This window comes from Antechinus flavipes, chromosome 1 (assembly GCF_016432865.1).
Source record: "Antechinus flavipes isolate AdamAnt ecotype Samford, QLD, Australia chromosome 1, AdamAnt_v2, whole genome shotgun sequence".
Taxonomy (NCBI): Eukaryota; Metazoa; Chordata; class Mammalia; order Dasyuromorphia; family Dasyuridae; genus Antechinus; species Antechinus flavipes.
This window is the reverse complement of record NC_067398.1, coordinates 246740398-246762929: the sequence shown is the minus strand read 5'-3', so window position 1 is coordinate 246762929 and position 22532 is coordinate 246740398. Positions and strand designations below refer to the sequence as shown.

The 22532-nt window shown below is 34.4% G+C and overlaps 1 protein-coding gene across 1 annotated transcript in view; it reads right to left on the bottom strand.

The window, feature by feature from the left end:
- The window catches only part of RNF216 (ring finger protein 216), a 183274-nt gene that overhangs the window by 85786 nt on the left and 74956 nt on the right, over positions 1–22532 (bottom strand). Inside the window, exons 6-11 of the mRNA XM_051999841.1 lie at positions 21838–21940; positions 18989–19153; positions 10185–10299; positions 7562–7701; positions 3671–3721; positions 1539–1676 (exon numbers count right to left, since the gene is read on the bottom strand). Coding sequence (XP_051855801.1) covers positions 1539–1676; positions 3671–3721; positions 7562–7701; positions 10185–10299; positions 18989–19153; positions 21838–21940 — 712 coding nt within the window. The remainder of the gene's footprint in view (positions 1–1538; positions 1677–3670; positions 3722–7561; positions 7702–10184; positions 10300–18988; positions 19154–21837; positions 21941–22532) is intronic.

Sequence of the window (22532 nt, the reverse complement as noted above, 5' to 3'; positions counted from 1 at the left end):
TGATCAATTCTGATGGATGTAGCTCTCTTCAACAATGAGATGATTTAAACTAGTTGCAATTGTTTAATAAAGAAGAGAGTCAGTTACACCCAGAGAGAGAACTATGAGAAATGAGTGTGGACCACTAACATAGCATTTCCACCCTTTCTGTTATGGGTTTGCTTTTCCTTCTTGGATTTTTTTTTTCTTTCTAGATCCAATTTTTCTTGTGCAGCAAGATAATTGTATAAATATGTATACATATATTGAACATAACATACACTTTAATATATTTAACATGTATTGGACTACCTGCCGTCTAGGGGAGGGAGTGGGGGGAAGAAGGGGAAAAGTTGGAACAGAAGGTTTTGCAAGGGTCAATGTTGAAAAAATACCCATGAAAAATTGTAAATAAAAAAGCTATTAAAAAAAAAAGCTGACCTTTGTATTCATTTTACAGTTTACCAAATATGTCATACACATTTATTTATTTGATCTTCACCACTATCCTCACTGTACAGCTGCTCCATGAGTCTCTGAAAGGTTAAGAGGATTGACCCAAGTCCTCCCAAAATGATGTGGCAGAGATACAAAACCAGGTTTTCTGGTTCGAAAGCCACTGCTCCACCCACTATGCCACAGCTGCCAACACAAATGACATCCCTAAAAGCAACTAACTAACAAGATGATGGCAACAATTCAATAAGTAGTAAGAATCAACCTGAGTCCCCAGGAGGACATTGGCTAAGCTCAGAGAGAAGCAGTACTATCACATCAGCAACCCTGAACATAAGGAGAAGAATAAGAGCGGGAGGCATTTCAAGGAGACAAAGGAAAGAGAATCGTAACCTTAAGTAAACTTTAAAATTTATAAAATAGATAAGAATATTCAGGCTAATATTAACCAATGAATGATATAAAGGCATAGTAGAGGGTAAAAGCAAAGTGTCAAAATTAACCACCTTTGTATAAATAAATAAATAAAGGTAAGCTTTTTTATAAATAAGCTTTATAAATAAACACAAATGATTTTAAGTAATTCTGTTACTTTGCTCTGGTCCTATTAGAACATGACTTTTAGAAAAATTCTAACAAAAAACCAAACTCTTTCCCATATTATGCTCAAACACATGAAACTTACTTGTACATAAAATGAGACATTGCACAAAGCAGTCATGCATCTTAATCCAAACAAAAACATTTGGAAAACACCTACAGAATAAACACGAATGTATTTTGGCACTTTAGTATACATGACTAGAAAATGTAAATAGTTTATAAAGTTCTTTTGGGATCTCTGCTCTAGATGACAACTAGGTATTCATCTTGCATGAAACAGGGTGAGGCAGTCCTTTGGGGCAGTGAGTTTAGAGGACAAGCCCTGTGCAGAAGGATCCTATAGCTTAAAAAATAAACTTGCTCTTTCTGTATGGACCAAGAGTCCTGCAAATAGGGTCAAAATGCCACTTTGTCCCAGAAAAGACATTATGTTCTGATTTGCTACTCACTAGGACTCACTTAAATTATCCTTTGGTTCTGTGTACCTTTGCGATTCTTACCTTTCCTGAGCCGAAGACTGCCTCTTGGGCATATTTGATTAGGCACTCCTTGCAGAATAAGTGACCATCGACACACTGAGTCAGCTCCTCAAATGCAAATTCTCCATAGCAGCAACGACACTCTATCATCTGACCATCCTACAATTCATAAGCAGAAATTAAATAACCTATTTCCTAACTTTAAGCAGCAGGGGTAGCTATATTTCACACTAACATCCAATGCAAATGTCTTACTGAACACAGAATGGCAAGTTAGAAAACAAAAGCTATTATTAGGTCTCAAATTCAGAGATGTTCATACCACTCTGTTTTATCTGGCTCCTATAACTACTCAATGTGACATTTTTATACAATTTTGATAGTTTTTTTTTTTTTTTGGCATACACATTTATTCAATATCTATTATGTATAAGGTGATATGTAAAGTGCTGGGAATACAACAAAAGAATGTGGTTCTCAAGTGCAGCCTTCAACCAATTACACCATAAGACCTAGGTTCAACAAATGGCATCTCAAAGCTCCTTTCTCAATTATATTTGACATGTAACAATATAGCAATTAGGAACTTCAGAGTTGATTAGCGAAAGGCAAATATGGAGGATGAAGTAGTTCAGCCCAGTTCTCTCTCACAACTACTTCAACAAAGATTGAGGAAGAGTACCAAGCTGTGTAGTAATCAGAAAATCCAAGGACAGTAGGTCATTTTTTTCAAGCCAAGTTGATGGATTCAGCTCATACACACATAACCAGGAGAGGAGACCAAAGCTGGGACTATAGTTTTGTCACTCTGCTCACAACTCTCAATTACAGATTCAGTGTAAAAAACTAAATTGGGACCTGCAAATAAGCAAGAGGGCAAGGACTGCAGAGTTCTGATCAAAGTTTGCCGCAAGGATCTTGCAGAATCTCAGATAATCAAAAGGAAGGTAGGCCAAGTCATTGTCGACTGGAGCTAAAACCAGGGACAAATACTTGCAGTTGTGTTGCCCAGAACTAAACCTGGTTGGGGAACATGCAAAAATTGGAATAGGAAGGAAGTGTTGTACCTGCCTGAGATCAAACAAGTTACTGAAAATTTGCAGCTCCCTCCATTACTTCTTAGACTTTTGAAGATTGAAGTTACCAATTTTGAGAGAATTTAACTGTGAGGCACCACAATTTGCAAGGTTTGCAAGGGCAAACCCAAAAAAGGCTCCAAATTTCATTGCTAAAATGTGTAGATTCTACCTTAAATATATAAAGTCCCAATTTAAGACATAAAAATGGAAGAATACATAAATAAAAGAAGATATTGGAAATAAAGAACTACTATAAAGCCAGGAGCACAAACTCAGAAGAAAAGATCAACTCCACATCATTTACAAGCAAAGCCTTTGAGAAAAACACAGCATGGACACAAATGCAACTAGAATTCCTAGAGGAAATTAAGTTTAAAATGAAAAAGTTAATTCTTTTTATTCAAAAGAGATTATGTGAAGTCAAGATTAAAATGTAAGCATAAGCAAAACAACACAGAAGTCAGCAAGATTTTTATTTTCTTACAAAAGGCCAGGAATATGTGGACAGCCTACTACATGGAAAGGCTGAAATGCGACAGGGGACAACAACAAAAGCTTATTTAAGACCAAATACATTTCATCTTCTCCCTAGAATTGAAATTAACACTTAACTAACAAAAAGGTTCCTTCAAAGGGAGACCCTAACCAGTTAATCCAATTAATTGGTTTCTTAGGTTAATTTTCTTTTTTTCAACATTAGTTTTGAGTCTGGTACAAATTAAGAATTAAGAGTAATTTATGACTCTGGCTTGTAGCTTAGACTAGTGGAATCAAACTCAAATAGAAAAGGATCTCAGTCAATATATATTGACTTAGAAAATGACAAATTGTTGTATTGTATTTTTATTTTTTTTATTTAATATTTCCCAATTACAAATTAATCTGGTTGGGGGAAATCTGCCTTAGTTTCTCAACTCCGTAGAGTGAAGCATATTAAAATACGAAAATAATACTCTGTTAAAGTAATTGGCCATGAAAATGCTAGGAAAATCTGACAAGAGGATCACCTCCAAATAAATAAATAAGGAAATAAAGAAATTAATTAAGTAAAAGGATGGTATTTCAGGCAATTACCTTTTGATACTGTTCTTCATTCATTTGCAAGGCAAGCAAAAAGTCAGCATGCTAGGAAGGAAAAAGAATAGATTATAACATAACCCAAAAAGTATTCAATGAGCTATTTGCCATTCACTTTAATAAAATATTAACTTCTAGTCTTAAAAGAAAATATTCCTGTAGTTACTTTAAAATAATTACTTTCCTCTATGATATTTACGTTGGCTTCTTAGGGCAGTTCAGCCAGAGATAAACTGAAATTAAGTCCAGAGAATCACCAAAGAAATGATGAAAATTTGTAAATTATGCAGTCTTGACTTTGAAGTTTAGTTTAAGTTATTTAAAGCATCCCTAATAATATGTAGAAACCATCTTTCCCAAAAGTTGGTTAACAATGGGAATGGGCACAGTCCCATCAGATGAGAATAAAAATTTTCTACAAATATTTAATTTCCTAACTTCTTTATACTACACCTAACTGACACACAAAGACAATAATACTCTTGATTTTTCCATCACTTACTAATGTTCCACTACCATGTTGATGATTTGAAAATATTTTTATCTGATAATCTTTTATCATTGTTTATATCTTTATTTCATGTTTATGTTCCTTTGAACTTTAACCTTGTTCATCTTCATGGGGACCGCTGATCACTCCCTCAGTATTTTCCCAGGATATCACTCTTGCACTCTCTTTCCCTCTCAATCTCTATACTATTCTCTATTCTTTTTTTTTTTAATTTTAAATTTTTTATTTAATAATTACTTTATATTGACACTCGTTTCTGTTCCGATTTTTTTTCCCCCTCCCTCCCTCCACCCCCTCCCCTAGATGGCAAGCAGTCCTTTATATGTTGGATATGTTTCAGTATATCCTAGATACAATATATGTTTGCAGAACCGAACAGTTCTATTCTCTATTCTTAAAGCTTTTGCTCCCTTTTCCTACTGTCAAATTGGATTACTGCTTTCTACCATCTTCCTCTTTCATGGAGGAAGTTCAATCATGCTGAATTGTGTCCACTATAAATTTATATAAATTATTAACAAGTAGGTACTCCTGGCAGTAAAGAAATCCTTTTACTCCTCTCTAATTGATCCTCTAGTCCATTCACCACAGTTTACCTCCATCACTCTGTACTGTTATCTTCAATTTTCCATATATACTGGCTCCCTCCTTGCTGCCCACAAACATGCACAATGTTTCTTAATTGCCAAATCTAATGACTTTTTCTTGATCTTCATCCTTCTTGACCTCTCTGCATCATTAGATGCTTTTCATAAAACTCCTACAGGAGTTTTTCTTCAGATTTTTTGTGAAACTGTTCTTTTCCAGTTCTCCTTAATTGATCTGAGAAAAATCTTTGCTAGATCTTCATCTTTGTCTTGCTCCCTAAATGCAAGTATTCCCACCAATATTTGGTCTTGGATCACTTCATTTTCTATATATTTCCCTTAATGAATTCAGGTCTAGCTCTAGGGTCTTTTCTGAGTTCCATTTTCAAATCTTCAATTGTCTATTAGATATTTAAAACTGAAAGTTCCAGAGATAATTCAACATATCCAAAAATGGATGCTTTCTTTTCCCTTCAAATGCTCCTACTCTTCAAAACTTTGCTGGTGAAGGTATCACTCTCCCAGTTTTGTAAATGCTGCCTTATCCTGGACTCTACATTTTCACTTGTACCTTACCAACTCTCAAATTTTGCTCTACCTCTATAATATCTATAGAATATAAATTATTTTCTCTATTCACATCTACTAGCTTAGCTCAGGCCCTTATCACCTTTTGCTAGATTATGTCAATAGCCCTCTAACTGATTTTTTTAAACACTTCAAGTCTCTTTCTACTTTAGTTTATTCTACTCACTTGCTGCCAAGTGGTTTTCCTGAAGTACAAACTTGACTTCATTTCCTTAACTCAATAACTATCTGTGATTTTTCTATTATTTCTATGTTCAAATAAACTTTTTTGTTTAGTTGTTAAGCCCTTCATGAAATAGCAACCTGTTTTTCCAGCTTCAAGGGAATTATTAATCCTTTTACATTCTGTGTAGCCAAACTGGCTTTAGCTTTGTTCCATTACTCTCCCCCCATCTCCTCCATTTTAGAGGTAGTCCTGCTTGCCAAATCCAATTGTACTTTTGCATTGCCTATGCCTACAATGTCTTCCCTCCTTATTTCTCAGCTACTTTACCCCTTTTGTGTGCCAACTTCTATATGTAATCTTTCTTACTCTGTCTCCCCTCTCATATTAATTTGTATTAGATTTTGTATTTATTCTTGTGTGTGTGTGTGTGTGTGTGTGTGTATGTGTGTATGTGTGTGTGTGTGTATTTCTCTCTCTCCCCTTTATTAGGATGTAATTGTTTGAAGAGATTGTTTCATTTCTTTTATTTGTTTCCTCAGAGACCCTAGAACTTAGCAGGCATTTAATAAATGCTCAACTGACTCATGATTAAAGGAGAAAAGGAAGAATAATGGTACAAAGAATAATTTGATGTAAAGAGGAATAACCAGTTAAATTAAGGAGACACTATATCGATACTTAGATAAGAGCTGTTAATAATACACAAGATGATAACAAAAAGAAATATATTCATTAATATTTCCATTTTTAAATCCTAGACCTCAGGTAGAAGAACAGAGGCAGATAGGGAATTCTTAGCATGGAACACAGTGTTTGGGCACAGAACTGATGCTAAATAAGATCTTGTTGATTAATATACTTGTTTTAAGTTTAAGAAACAAAGAAATCCAATGAAACTCTCCTAAATAGAAAATCAAGGGAACTGAATTGAGATAATAAATTTGTTAAGCTAGATTTTTCAGTTGCCATTTACATCTCTTTATAATGTTTCAGTGTGCTGAACATGTGTAATAATAGGGACATTTTAAAAGGAATTTTATTATAATTTTTAAAACAAGGTATGAATAGCTTCTTCACAGGTCTTAATACCAATATCAAAAAGTATCTTGCTATCAGAACTAAGTTATAAAAGTACTGAAATTTAAAGAGCTCATTGAGTTCAATCTTCTTACTCTCCTAAGGAGAAGTGAATTGTCTGAGATTATAATGTTGTTAGTGACAGAACTGGGAAAACCCCCAGGCTTCTGACTTTTACTCCAATGTTCTGTATCCTAAACCAACACAAACTGAGTACAAACTGGGACCTTGCAACCACAATTGATTTTCTGAGGAAAGGGAATATAAATGGAATTTAGGGAGTAACAATCACACTTAACTCCTAGTAAATAAGGCTCATTCTCATTCACAGGTGCTAAGAATTCAGTGCTTATGAGTAAAAAGATATATATCCTTCATAGTCTTCTCACCTGTGTACTGAAAATAAGAATCTTAATTATTGTAACAGCTATATGAATATTAATTCCTATAAGCCCATAAAAGAATTATTTTTCTTGAGTTTAAGGCTAAGGAAACATAAGGACTAAAACTAAAGGTATGAAAAATAAAAAAGCGGAAGGAATTTGTTCCGACAAATAATTATCTTCATGGTCTAAAATGTTACCAGATAATAATCTCATTACTTTGCTAATTTCCCTATTATTCTCCTTTCCAGAATTACTTCTTGAGTTGGAGGAAAATGACAGTCACAGAACTGTAGACTGTCTAGTTCAACTCTTTTGCTTTATTAAGAAACTGAAGCAAAGACCTTATCAGATAAAAAGCCTTTTTTATAATGTAAATTTCTGCTTCCTCCTCCTTCCCAAGTGCAGCATACTTTTAATTAGTACATATTACCTACCAGATGTGGCAAGGCTCATCTATATGACCCATCTCAGTCTTAATACTGAACAAGTTCTTATGAAATAAGCCTCCTCCTTCCAACCTCAAGCCCATGTCCACCCCAACCTCAACTCCAACCCACTGTATAAAGGTCTTACCTCAGCCATCTCCTTAACTTTCTTCTCATAGAATTCTTGCTCTTTTCTCACAGGCGGAAGGAGTGAACGCCTCTCATAGGACCTCCAGTGTCTACGTTTATTTTCCAGAAAGAACATCCGCTTTTCTATTTTGACATCACCTAAAGAATATGAGACAATGAAAACTTCAAGCAAAAGATATAGTGCCAGGAATTTGGGTATTGGTATTCAATTCCTTCCACAGTCTGGACCACTCACTCTTTATGCTTCCAGTCAGATGCTCTACCACTTCCCACTACATATATTCTTTGTTTCATGCAAACTTAAGTACATACTGCTACCTAACCCATTTTGCACTATTGTACCTATCCTCACATATCACCTCCTCCATGCATCCTTTTACCAAAACTAAATATGATTTCTCTAAGAGCATTTTCTTTGAAACAGACTGCTTCATATTATAATTGTATGCATTTCCCCTCTATGAGATTGCAAGAATCCTAAGGGAGTTATACTAATCTTTCTATCTTCCATAGGACCTAGAGGGCCTGGAGCATTATGATATATAATTAATACATTTCTAAATAAATTAAAGCATGTTCCTCTGTTAAAGAGAAGTTTATATTCAAAGAAAAATCTCCTGCTTTTATGTAGAGTGGACTAAGGAACTTGATATATGTTTTTAAACCTATGCTAAAAATTGGTGACAAAAAAGTTTTGGCTCAAAGAAACAAGATGTATTAAAGGCATAAACCAAAACCAAGAAAGTAAAAGTAGTTGAAACAATTTTTAAAAAATGATTTACCTGTTCCTGCCCTTTTTTCTTTTCCCGTCAGCCACTATCTAGAACTTTTTAGTAGTTAACAGTTAGTTAGCAATATAACCCTCCAAAATTCCATTTTAAAACTTGTCCACCCATATAGATTTAAGATCCATGTAATTTAAGATCTAAATTCCAATTAGTTCCCCGAAAAAAATCCCACAAATCACTGCAAATACACACATCCAAATAATAAAGAGGATGCTTTCCCCTCCTTAAAAATTAAGTGATGAGGGAGAAATAAGATGAAATTTAGCAAAAATGTAAGTGTAAGTTGCTACATTTAAGTTAAAAGAAAACAATTATAAAAGTATTGAATAAAGAAAAGCAGGATTGACAAATTTGTTTGTCACAAACAAACCACAAGCTCACTGACAGTCTGTTTCTGTCATGCATACATATGCAGAAAGATTTGGAACACACATTCCAATTTGGAAGAGATCTTAGAGATCATCTAGTCTATCCCATACTAAATAAGAATCTCATCCCTACTACAACTTAACCTCTGACCTAATCATTTACTCTTTGAGGAGTGGAGGTGAGAGAGAGGAACATGCAAACAGTTTTTAAATATTTTAAGGATTGTCATATGAAACTTCTATAAAAGTTTCATTCAAATGCATTGTAATGTAGAGAGGGTCCTTGACAGCTATATCAACAAAGTACAAACTTTCATAGGTGCTACCTAAACCAAAAAGGACTATGTATCTGTGATCTGAGGACCAGTCCAACTAAGTTTAAGAGGTTCATCATCAAAAGGTAGGATAAAAATTTTTAGCAAAACGAGTGAAAATCAATAGGAAATAAAATTTTAAGACCTCTCCAAACATTCAAACTGTATAACTATGGAATGAACTGCCTCAGAAAGAAATGAGGTATCAGCCAGAGAAAGAAGTCAAACAGAAGCTGGATAAACCACCTGTCAGAGGTATCATCAAGGAGGTTCTTGGATTGAAAAGGATGTGATCTCTAAAATCTCTTCCAACTCTAGGATTCTACACCCTTATAAAGAGTTCTTAATTCTGAATTTCTATAAAAAGAATTATACTTTTAAGCATACTTGAAATCATACAAGTCTGGAGAATAACAGAAAAGGATCAACAATATAAGGGAGAAGCCCCATAGAAGAAAATGTGTCCAAATATAGCAGTGGTTTGAGAAAAAGATCCAAGGAAGGAGATACCCTGTCTTCCTCCCACCCAAGAAACATACAACTTAAATGAAGTTTTCCGCAATTTCATTAATTTTACAACTTGCAGATGACAGGAACTTGAGACCTTACATTTAGTAAAGAATTTACATGGTATTTCATCCACAAGAACGAAAGCAATGAAGGAGGCACCTAAAAGGCATGTATTTTGTTTATACAGCAGGATTTTTAATCTAAAAAATTGCAAAAGTTGGATTCTCTTAGGTTCTCATGTGATTCTTTAATAGTGATGGCTTGTCCATCTATATTTTTAACCGGTATACTATGAGTTCATAGACACGGGAAGCCAGTTGCTTTTTTTTCCTGGAACAAAAAGTTGGAACAAAAAGTTGAACCAAACAGTATCTATTTATATGTGGTTTTCTACCCCACAAAAGGTTCATTTTCTTAAAATGTTTACTTAAACTTTGATGTACCCTCAACAACAGCTATTCTATATCAGTATTTGTCCTTGAAACTAGTTTATGAACAAAAGCCAGGGCTCTTATTCAGGTATATTTGCTAAAGCACCCCACAAAATAACTACATTTATTTGACTGCTGTGGGTAAGTGGATAAGTTCTGCTGAACGGTTTCATACAAGGTAGGAACACTCACACACAGTTTTCCATTTACCTTGTTCAAATTTGAAATCTATGTAAGAATACTGATTCATTTCTTTCCTCTTTTTTCTCTTTCCACTGGCTTCTGGTAATAGCTCCTGCCATTTTTTAATGGCATCAGAAAAGGCCTAAAATTAAAAAATGGAAAAGGTTACTAAACTTAGGCAACTTTCAATTATTCATAGCAATTGGACTGGGAGGGTGGGGAAAGGTCAGGATGAATATGGAAAAATTTAAATGCACATAATCCAGAACGCTCATTTTGACCAAATTTCTTATTAGGGCTACTAATTAGCAACAAAATAAACATTATAGTTTCGCCTGTTTTCTTCCCAGTCATATTAAAATACTAACAAAGCAGAGGACTAACCAAAATGAAATTTTAGCTGAGGGAAGGAAAGAGAAGTAAAGGAAACAGTATAGATTTTGATAATTAAAAAATAATTCAACAATTCCCCCTCTATTTTGAGAAGAGGAAGATCCTATAAGAAACTCAATGGGACATAAATCATAATTGAGTAAAATACTGCTATAACAAAATTGCCAAAAATTAAATCCTCAAATTGTTAGAGCTAGAGAAATAAGACGGGTATCCAATTTCTCTATAATAGAGCCAAAAGCAAAACTGAAATATTTTAAACAGAAAAGAAATAATGAATATACCTTTACTTCCACTCCCTTTTCTTCTCTTAGCTCCTAGACTACAAGTTGAGTTAGCAAGAGGTAATTTCAGGGCCAACCCTCTGGCCTCAAGCAATAATGGGAAATATGTAATTCACCCTGGTTATTTTTCTACCTGCTTTGTAAAGAACTACTTTCCTCCATCCCAGCATTTCTCCATTCCCAAAATGAACCCCCTACAAGCTTATGAGAAAAGTAGTGTACTATAATAAAAAAAGTTTTTAGTTATTCAATCAGATGACCTAGAAGAGTTCAAATCCTGGCTCTCCTATTTAGTAACTGTGTCAATTTATCGAAGTTCCACATAACTTATCTGGGCCTCAGTTTTCCCTTTTGTTACGAGAAGGTTGAAGTAGATGTCTTCAAACTCTCTTGAAACTCTAAATTTATATTACCCTATAATCAATGAACTATTTTTACCCTAAATAACAATTGCTTCCTGCTCTGGCATTAACTAATAATTAAGCCTTAGTTAAAGTTGTGACTATCCTAAGCATACTTGTCTTCTAAAAGAACACAATTCCACCTAGTGGTATCCACTTATTTACTGGGGATAGAGGAAGAGAAAGTCAACACCACATCATCTTCAACATCATGAAGATTTTTTTCTCACTTCCAAATTTTTAAACAGATAAGTGGCATGTAACAATATCACACATTTATATGGTAATACTTCAGAGTTTCCAAAGCTTTTTCACACATATAACTTCATCTGATGAGCCTCACCCTGATCCCACAAGTTGGCAGGGCAAGTATTCTCTTTCTTTCTTTTTTTTTTTTTTGCTGAGGCAATTGGGGTTAAGTGACTTGCCTAGGGTCACACAGCTAGGAAGTGTTAAGTGTCTGAGGCCAGATTTGAACTCAGGTCCTCCTGACTTAAGGACTGGTACTCTATTCTCTGCGCTACCTACCTGCCCCAAGTATTCTCATTTTAAAGAAAAAAGCAAAAAGTTAAACTTACCCAAGTCATTCCCTCATTAAGCAAAAAATCTATAATTAGAACGCAGGTCTTCTGATTCCTACTTCAGAATTTTTTCCTTTTTACTACATATTATTGTCATTTATGTAAAAGACTATATCCAAAAAGCCAACTGGGTTTTAATTAGGGTAACTGTTTTTGTTTCTCTCTTAAAATATTGGGGGAAAATATTTTTTATTAGTTACTAAGGGAAAACTCCTGAAATCATTAAAAATTTGACCAAATTGCTACTCACTCACTAGTCAGAAAATTGTACACAATGCTGAGGACAACAAATCCCCTCTTTTGACACCAACTGACATTTCTTAACCTATTTTAATTAAAGCAGATTTCTTTCGATATAACTAATAGAAAGTCTTAACTGTGAACTGAGGGTACCAGCTCTTGTGATAATTACACTAAAATTTCACTGAATCTATTAAAGATATACTTGTGTCAACATGAAGGTTAGGTCTCAGCTTCAATTTAACTTAGCTATTTCTAATTAGCAATTTCCCTCCTTTTCCCCATTTCGATGCCACCATTTAAAGTGAACGTTGAGACAATGTTTCAAGAGAATTTCTCCTCTTGATATTGTATTATCTGTCAAATGTGGTCACTCAATTTTTCTCTTGAATTTTTTATACACACACACACACAAACAGTTCTTACAGAGGTATATGTAGTTCAACTCAGGTGTTTCCACTGAACTGAGAAGCTAAATGATTATATATGTCTGTCCAGGTTCCCTTCTCTTTTGCCTTCATATTACTTCATTTAGTAATCACATCAGCTCCCATGTACTTAATTACCAGGTATACACTAAAGACTCTTACATCACCCAATCCTGTTCCAAATTCTCTGCTGATTGTCAAATTCATACACACAATTTTCTTTAAGACATCTCAAACTAGATTTTTGGTATACAGTTTCAATGTCAAAAATGTAATTATCTTCTCCTTAACCATCCCCATTTCCAATTATCCTATTACTGAAGAGGACAACTCCATTCTGCTAGTTCTTCAGGCCAACCCAGTGCAAGCCCTCATCATCACACATGCCTAATTCAACTGCTATGAGTCCGTCCTAACTTCAATCTCCATTCAGTTACCAAAATAATAGTTTTAACCTAAAGATCATATGCATGTGTGCACACCCCCCTCCACCTCCACACAGCCACCCTCTACAGGTTCCCGATCTTCTCTAGGATCAAATACACAATCCTCTTTGGCATTCAAAGCCCTTCCTAATCTACCCAGCATTCCATACCTCTACCATTCCAGGCTTCTTACATCTTACTTCCTAATACAAATTCTTCAATTCAGTGACACTGGGTTACTGGCTATTCCATGAAAAAGAGACTCAATCTCTTGACTCCAGGATATTCTTACGCTTTCTACTATGCCTAGAATGGTTTCCCTTCTCATCTCCATTTCCTGTTTCTTATAAAGTCTCAACTAAAATTCTATCCTTCATAAAAAGTCTCCTAACCACTCTTAATTCTAGTGTCTTCCCCTTTTTAATTATTTCCTATATATAGCTTGCTTGTATATATTTTGTTTGTTGTCTTCCCTGTAGTGGGCCAGAATTCTGGAGAAAGGTGTTAACTCAGTGGAAATGATAATACAATGGCTATCTAATTTAGCACAGTGATTAATAATTCTCTAGTTCTACATGTACTTAATACTTAATATAGTTCTACAAGATTGACACCTAAGAGTATGTAATTGTAATAGAATATGTAAAAGCCAACAAAGACTGGAGGAGGAACATTCCATCTTTGATCAGGCTCCTGGTGGCTCTCCTCCTGCTTCCTCCACTGAGACCAAGGCCCCTCTGAAGAGCCTCAAAAAAGCTAGCCCAGGCCCCAGGTGAAGGAAACAGACTGGGAAGGAATAATAAAGAATTTGGACTTTATCACCTGGCTATTCTTGTGGTGATTACTCTGCTGAAATGAAGGCTGGTCCAAAGATCTCCAGAAAACTAACCAGAACACTACACTTCCCTATTAGATTGTGAGCTCCTTGAGGGGAGGGCCTGTCTTTTGCCTTTTTTTTTTTTCTTGTATCCTTAGAACTTAGCACAGTACCTGGTACTCAGAGGATGCTTAATAAATGTTTATTGATGACTTTTTAAAACAAATGTGGCAAAGGCTAAAGTTTCTTGGACCTCAGCTTTCTTGTCTAGTACAGAAAACTGAAAACAATATAACTGAGTATCTTAATGATAAAAGTTTCTGAAATATTTTGTGGACAACAGAAATTTAAAAGCCTTGTTGAGTTGCTATAGTTTCATTGTTAATAAGGCTCTTTAACCCCTCAACACTATGAAACAAAGTAATAGTGCCACTAAAACAAAAAGCAAAGCCAAAGAAGAGTTGTAACAATATTTTTTGGTAGTAGAAAATAACTAAAAATGGGGAAGGGTTCCCACTGACTAGGGAAGAGTTGAAAAAATTGTGATATATAAATGCAATTTTGCTGTAAGAAGTAACAGGAATTCACAGAAAGGTGAGAAGATTTTTATACGTTAATGTAAGAATTGAACCAAGAAAACTATGCATAATGATTATAGTAATAAAAGTAAAATAAAATGAAGCTTTGACTCAGAAGAGAATAGAAAATGCTTGTATAAATTTTCCTCTTTCATTTGAAAAGTAGGGGGCCACAGATTTGGAATGTTGCACTATCAGAATAAATAGTTACTGAGTTACTTCTATAATACTAGCAATACATGGAGCATATTCCTACTCCAGAAAAATTTATAATGCATATATAGTCTTTTCAAAATCCTTGAGCTGTTTGCATTTTCTTATAGAAACATTGGCATCTTATGGATTTTCTTATAAAAATCATGGAGCTGGGGAGAAAGGAGTAGTTGAAAAGTAAATTATGCTTAACTTAATGACATCTATGGAAAAAATTCTCTTTGTTTCCTTAGAAAACAAAGTAACATCAGGTGATTTCATCAGAGAAAAGTCCTATTACAAAAGTTAAGCTCATTCATTAAAAAGAGAGAGCAGCTGTTGCAATGGATTAGTCTTACTGAAGAAATGCTTTACTACAATTGTCAATGGCTAAAAGGAGATTGTGGCTTTAGTTCATCTCAAAAAAAAAAAAAGCAAAAACAATGGTTCTGCAGAATACATTTTAGGAACAAGGTTTTAGATTTGTCTGGGGCAATAAATCACACAAAAACAACAAAAAACCTACCATCTTTTCCCAAATAAGACTATCAACTCTGATCTTACATGACTGATATTTTACACATCATTAGTGAAATACTGAAGATATTTCACTGAATCATAGAATTTTGAATTGGAGGGGATTTTTAAGAATAGGTCATCTATACCCCTCATTTTACAAATGAGAAAACTGAGGCCCATTAAAAATGAAGAGACTTGTTCAAAATCATAATGGTAGCTGCTAAGCTGAGACTGGAGCTTCTAATATAGCATTCTTTCCAATATTGATCACCACAACAGCAGGCTATCAAGGCTTTCCTTATCTATACGGTCACTGTCACTATACAGGTTCCACTCAAAGGTGTAGCAAAGTATTTTGAGGGATTCTGAGATGAAATGGCAAGATCTAAAAAAATAAAATATTAATTTGCTAGTAATTTTCAGTCTTTTCCTGCTGTTCCAAAAGATGTTACTTTGTAAAAATTTCTTGCACTCAATCCTCTACCCACTTCCACCCCCTGACTATTTTGTTAAGTAATCTGAGAATTATGACATCACAGTTTGCCACTAAAAACTTGATTACAAGGTCAAAGAGTGAGCTTCCACTTTACTAAATTCTCAAGCAGAGAAGACAAAACAATGAGGAAGGAAAGCCATCATTTTGGAACAAGTCTAATGGAAAGAGGGATTGCTTTATACTTTGTATCTGTAACCCCAGTGCCTGGCACATATGTGCTTAATTAATGTGTGTTGGTTAATTAGCCAACATAGATAAGGAAAAGGCAACATTATCTATATATAGTACATTTGAAAGTTTTTATTTCAGATTTTAAGGCCTAAGCTTGTTTTTATAGCTTATGTTTCTTCATTAAAAACATTTAATATGTAGATAATTCCCAAAGACTACAAATAATAAAAAATTAAAAGGCTTAGAAATTAAGTAGTTTGCAATGGAATCATCAGGAATCTTGCCCCAATGTATCATTCTGTACAAAAAAAAAGACAAACAAAAATTATGCTACGATTTATATATTCATAACTATGAACTTTGCTCATTTTTTTCAGAGTTCCTGGAGGATCAGTGTGTATTCTAAATTAGGATGCCATTTTTCACATATTTAAATTACATCAAAGGCTCTGTTTTACACCCCATATGAGAAACATGAAATCCTGGATTCAATCAAGAGAGGTTTGACTGAACATAAAACTACAGCCATAAGTCTCAAAATATAGATCCTATCTTAGAATACTGTTAAGATGAGATTCCAAAGCAGTTTTAAATGTTACAATGTAAACCTTAGTTTGCAAAACATAAGAGAAATAATGTTTGGGCAAAGTACTCTAGTAACTCCTACCTCACCATTCTCTTCCTCTGGCTTGCACCTCCTAAAATCTATTTTTTCCTGCAAAATTTTCCCCCAATGATAAAATTTTGACTTTCAAATTCTCTTCCTTCCTCCTCATTCAGAAAATAAGCAATTTGATATAGGTTAAACATGTGAAATCATCCTAAATCTATTCTTCATCCTTGCTCCCCTCACCACAATTTCCAGTTACTCTGAACTCCTTCTCTTGGTTCACTTTCCATTTTGAAGTATTATTCCTTTGGTTGAACCACCTTAACTACATACGATACTTTACCCTTGAATTTCTTACCCTCTTGTCTTACTGGCACTTATAACTTGTCAAATACCACTTATCAATCTGCTCTCTGATCCTATCTATAAGCTTTGGAATGCCACTGATACAAAACATATAATTGTGCTGCCAGGGTCCACTACAGATATGTGTACTTTTAACTGGAAATCTTAGTACTGTAGAGAATGGGGTTCTCTATGTAAATGTTGTATGTAAATAGCAGAACTCCTTAAAGATAGCAGGGGTTGTTTTTGTTTTGTCTTTGGATCTGCCACTCAGGGGACTTGCACATACAGATAATTCTTGCTTTACATAAATTTACATTACACATATTTGGCTTAATGTAAAGAATTTTGAAAGAAATCTGCATTGCAAACAAACAAACAAATAAATATTTAGGTTAACTTTATAATAAATTTTTCTCTTTTTCTGCTCTTGTCCCTTGGCTCAGTGCTTTGAGATCTCCCCCAATACCATTAAAACTAAACAAACAAACAACAACAACAAACATCTAAAAAACCCAACAACAATAACAAACATCTAAAAAAACCAGAACCAAAAGAAGCCAATCACCAGATGGAGCCTGGCTATAGACTTGCAAAACCAAGAAAGATGAGACCGCTCCTAGGTCTCTAGTCACCCATGTATCCAGACCACTAGCCTCCACTCAGGTACCATGTAACTGTCCCCATTTCTACTTGTCGACCATCCTCATCCATTTCTGTGGTAGCCCCAGCCCCTCCTGACATTCCTGCTTCTCCTTTCACTTTTCTGTTGCTGGACCCTACATGTCCTTGAATCCTTTGCCAATTCCTTCCCTTTGTGGACATGTAGCCTCCTTCTTGCCAATACTATTCCCTTCCCCATGTCTGAAGGCAAATTTAATTTACATAAAAATCTGTGGCATGATCCACTTATACATAGATAGAACTCTATTTTAATAACCATTAAAACGAACATGATAGTCTATGTCAATTCACCAAATCCTATCCTATTAGATAACAAAGATCTGTCTTCACATATCTTTCAAAGAAATCAGACATGAATGATATTAGCAATTAGTTTTACCTTACACCTCTGTAACCATAAATCCTAGTTTTCCACTAAGAAGCATTCCTTTTTTCATTTTCATATTTACAGAAAACAGAACCATCACTTCTGAATATATATAAAATAAATTTTCTCCTTCCTTCCTCTCACCTGTCCTTTCACAGCAGTTTTCTCCAGTATACTAACATAACAAAATTCCTCGCAAAGCAAGGGTTCTCTGGTCATGAGCTGCTCTACAATGCAAGCTGGGAAAATTTCCATGATGCCAGATCAAAAATAATTCAGATTATAACTAAGGTTGCTTGGGCAGGTGTGGGAACTAACTGCCTCCCAGGAAAAGTCTAACTGATTATGAGAAGAAATGTAAAAAGAAATGTAAAAAGGAGCAGAGCATAACAATTCATGGAAAACACACAAATTTTGAAAGAGAACAAACACCAGTGTCAATTTATAAAATCACATCCTAAAGTTAGAAACAATTTGGAGACATCCTATGTCAAATATACTTTGGTCACTACTTGCTCTAATCTTGAATTAGCATCTGGTCCAAGGAAACAAAAGGAAATCAACCAAAGACATCCTGCAGCCTTCTAAATAAATACAGATCAGACAAGGGAGAGAGAAACTTCAAGACTAGCCACAGTAGCAACAGTATGGTCTTCAACCAGGATCAACAACTCAAAGACACCAATGTCAAAGCTATTTATGAGAAATATGAGGTGGATGTGTGTGGAAAGTGCAGAATATACTATACACAGCCCTACAGGGTTGTTTTGCTGTGAGAATCAGTTATCTGTTACTTTTAAGAGTACCATATATATACACCAATTTGAATCTTTTTTTTTCCTTAATATTATACAGAGCATCTGTCTAATCTTTTCTTACAGATTTTCAAAGAAAAGTACTTAACCACTTCCATAGCATCATGACATAAAGATGATTTTTATGAGTTTCATATTTTTGCTTTACCTTTGGTCCTCTGGAGAAAGGAAAAAGATCAAATTTCTTCTCTACACAATCTTACCTGTGTGACCTTGGGCAAATTCTTTGGGTCTCAGATTCTTCAAAAGCAAAATGAAGGGTTTTAGACTGGGAGACTACTCAGAACCCTTCCACTTTAAAATTGATGATCTCCTTAGAATGTCCACTGTGCCCCCATCACTTTATCAGAATATAGGAATGTCACACCTTTATTTTCTGTTCTTGAAGGAAAACATACTAAATCCTTTAACCTGACCTCTCCATCTAGATACTAGGGGAATAGGATCTGGGTATGAAAAAGAATCTAAGAATATAAGTAGAGAACCTTCCGGGTGATTGCATAGTGTCCCTTGAGCTCATGCAGTGCCCACTTGATGTCCTGAGTGCTGAGCATTTTGAAATCTTCCATGAGTAGATCAGTAGCTTGCATAAAGCAACGCTGGTCAAGAGGAGTGAGTTTAGAAAAGTCAAAATAGTCCACTTTAGACACCTGAAATGAAAGAAAGCAGAAAATTGATAAAATTTGTTAATATGATGTTTTCAACAAAACAAACACATAAACAAAGAACCCTGCAAGTTGTCTCAAAGCAACTGTGTTGAATGTCCCATCCCATAAGAATATATAAATCAATAGGAAGGAAGAAAGAAAATGGAAAGAAGAAAGCAAGAAAAGTTAATAATAACAGAATCCAAAATATTATTTTTTTTTTACATTTCTCAATGGTAAACTTTCTTTTCCTTTATTTTTGACTTCTATTTTATTCTTTCACTGAAATAGAGATCAGAAAATAGAAACCTCTTAAGATTATAGTGCTCCTGCTTAATTTTAAAACAAGATAATGCCAGAGACTAATATTTAGTTCATACTGCCATTGTCTTCCACTGTGACTATGAATTTTTTCCTAATTCAATTTTTTCCCCCTTTCCAAATTATCTCCTTCTCTATTCCATCAATTCCATCAATCAAGAAGGTAATCAAAATTAAAGCCATTATAAGTACATATAGACAAAAAACAAATTTCTACTTTAGCCATGTTCTTTTAAAAAAAAGAGGAAGAAAGAAAAAAGAAGAAAATATGCTTTAATCTGTACTAAATCCAACAGTTCTGTATTTGGAGATGGATAGCATGTTTCATCATGAGTCCTTCACTATGCTGATTAGAGTTACTAAGTTTTTCAGGGTTGATTATTTTTACAGTATTGCTATCACTGTATAAATTCTTCCTGTGATTTTGCTCACTTAATTTTGCTTAAGGTTGTGCAAGTCTTACCAGGTTTTTCTGAAATAATCTTCAACATTATTTCTTGCAGCACATTACATTCACATGCCATAACTTGTTCAATTTTTGGATTGTCTTAAAAATCTTTTTCTTAAGTTTTAAAAATGAATGTTTAAAACTGTTTTTACATGTAAGCAGGGAAAAATAAAATAAAAATCTCTTTCTTTAGTTCTTGCTTTAACTCTTTTTGCAATTTTTGCTGGACTTTTTCCCAATCTATTTTAGGCTTGAATGCTAGGCTAATGGTTAAAAGTAAGTTATTGCCCTGCTCCTGTGCACACAAAAAAGTTTCTAGAATTTGTTTTTGATCAGTTTCTAATTAATTCTTTAACTCTTTTTGCAATTCTTCCTGGACTTTTTCCCAATCTGCATTTTTCTTTGAGGCTTTGCTTGTAGAAATTTTCATGTCTTATCTTTTATGGTTATGTCTTGAGCTTCTCTGAAACCACAGTAAGCTTTTATGTTCAAGTTCTTTTTGTTTGTTCATTCTTCCATCCTAATTCTTGATTTTTGATTTATAGTGGGGGGTTTTTTGGTGGGGAGGGGAAGGAGATAGGAAGAGATGTCTGGCCTGAGTTTTTGTCTTCTTTTTCCTTCAGCTACTTTCACAGCTCAGTCTAAGAACCTACAAACTTTTATTGCTTCAATCCTAACTCAGGTTAGGATTTACTGGCTTGTTTCTGTGGACTATTGCTGGACTCAACCAGTGAAGTTCTCAAAATTAAGAGTGATTGAACTACTAGTTTTTCTTTGGTCTTGTTCTTTAATCCTTGTTTTTCTATTTTAGGCTTGAATGCTAGGCTAATGGTTAGAAGTGAGTTATTGTACTGCTCCTGTGTACATAAAAAGGTTTCCAGAATTTGCTTTTGCTCAGTTCTTAACTGGTCACAATTCTCTGCTCTGGAACCGTGACTCAGAACTGGATAATGAGCAACAAAGCAGCCAGACAGTACCCATTCCTGCTCCAATTTCTTATCCTGGTGCTCCACCTGGTACAACAATGGGAAAGATTTCCTTTCAATATCTGGGTGCTAAAATGCTTGCCAGATCATTGCAGGCTTATGTGCTATTCTAAAGGTTAAACTGAATCACTACTTTGCTCTTAGGTTTAGTTAAGTTCCTCAATTGTGGCTGCTTTTCTCTGCCCTGCAGCTATGACCTACAATTGGGTCTACATACTACAATACATACATACATACATACATACATACATACATACATACATACTATGATAAACTATATATATACTACAATAATTAACAGAGTTGTCATTTGTTACCCTATTGCTCCTAGCACTAGTTGAGGGATCTACTTGGATCTCTTTCAGTCCCAATGCTTTCAGCCTTAGTATACTTTTGGTTTCTTTTATGTGTCTGCGTGCTGGAATATTCCCACTCTCACTGTGCAACTGCTACCACTGCACTGAGCTCCTGGATGGCTCCTAGTCCAATATTCAGAGACCTTAAACAACTGAACTATTTTTTCTTGGCTTTCTTGCTCAAAATTTGGTCTGATGTATTTACTAGTTTGTAGGTATGTTGGGAGAACTAGGAGACCTTGACCTGATTGTGTAACTAACTATGAAATTTAAAAGCTGTAGTTTTTTTGTTCTGGGGTTTTGTTGGCCTGGAGGAATGAGGATAAGAAGAATGCTGGGAAATGACAGGAAGAAATTAAACTAAATTAAATTAAATACAGGATTTACAGTAGCTCAGGTCAGTATATATCAGAAAAAATATGAATAAAACTTTGAAATCCTACTCTAAGCACTAAAATCAAGAAACCTCCCTAAAGTAATAAAATATTGAAATGCTCCCCTCCCCTTAAAGAAGAATAATAAAAAAAAGTTCAAGAATATACTGGAAAACATTAGAAATAAAAATACTATATTTACCTTTTTCTCATCTTGGCTGGCAAGCAGACTGCTATTAGGATTTAAAACCACTCTGCCTTCCTTCTTTGGATAATCTGGGTTTTCCAGAAGATAATTACAAAGTCTGAAAAAAAAACACAAAACAAAACCCAATGTTATCTTCATATTTCTCTAAAGTGAAAAGCTTAGAATAAGGCAAACAACATTAGAAATTAAAACGATTACAGTTTGCCTGGCAACGAGCTTACTAAAAACTCCACCAGTTGGTAAAAAACAAACATGTAAACTGAAACGATCTTCTATTTGTTCACTTAAGTAGCAATGTCCATTTATTCTCATTCTTTTATATTCAATACTTGAAACTGCTAGATGAAGTTACCAAGTCAGAGCTAAATCATTATGGTCAAAAAAGCAGGAGACAAGTGGTTTAAACTTATATACTACCATTATTTACCAAAGAGATAAAATAATAGTTCTGTGTGTTTTTGCATATGCATATGTATTTATCAATACACATAAACAAAAGTCCAATAATTCATTTAACAAACATTTTCAAAGTACTTACTTCGTTCAATGAAGTTGGGCTCTATGCTGGAGATAAAAATTGAAAAATAATTCTCCCACTCTGGGGGAGCTTACATTATACTGACATAAGTAAAAATTTTCGTATTTGTATCAGTTATTTATAAATGTATCAGGAACAAAGAATAATTAAA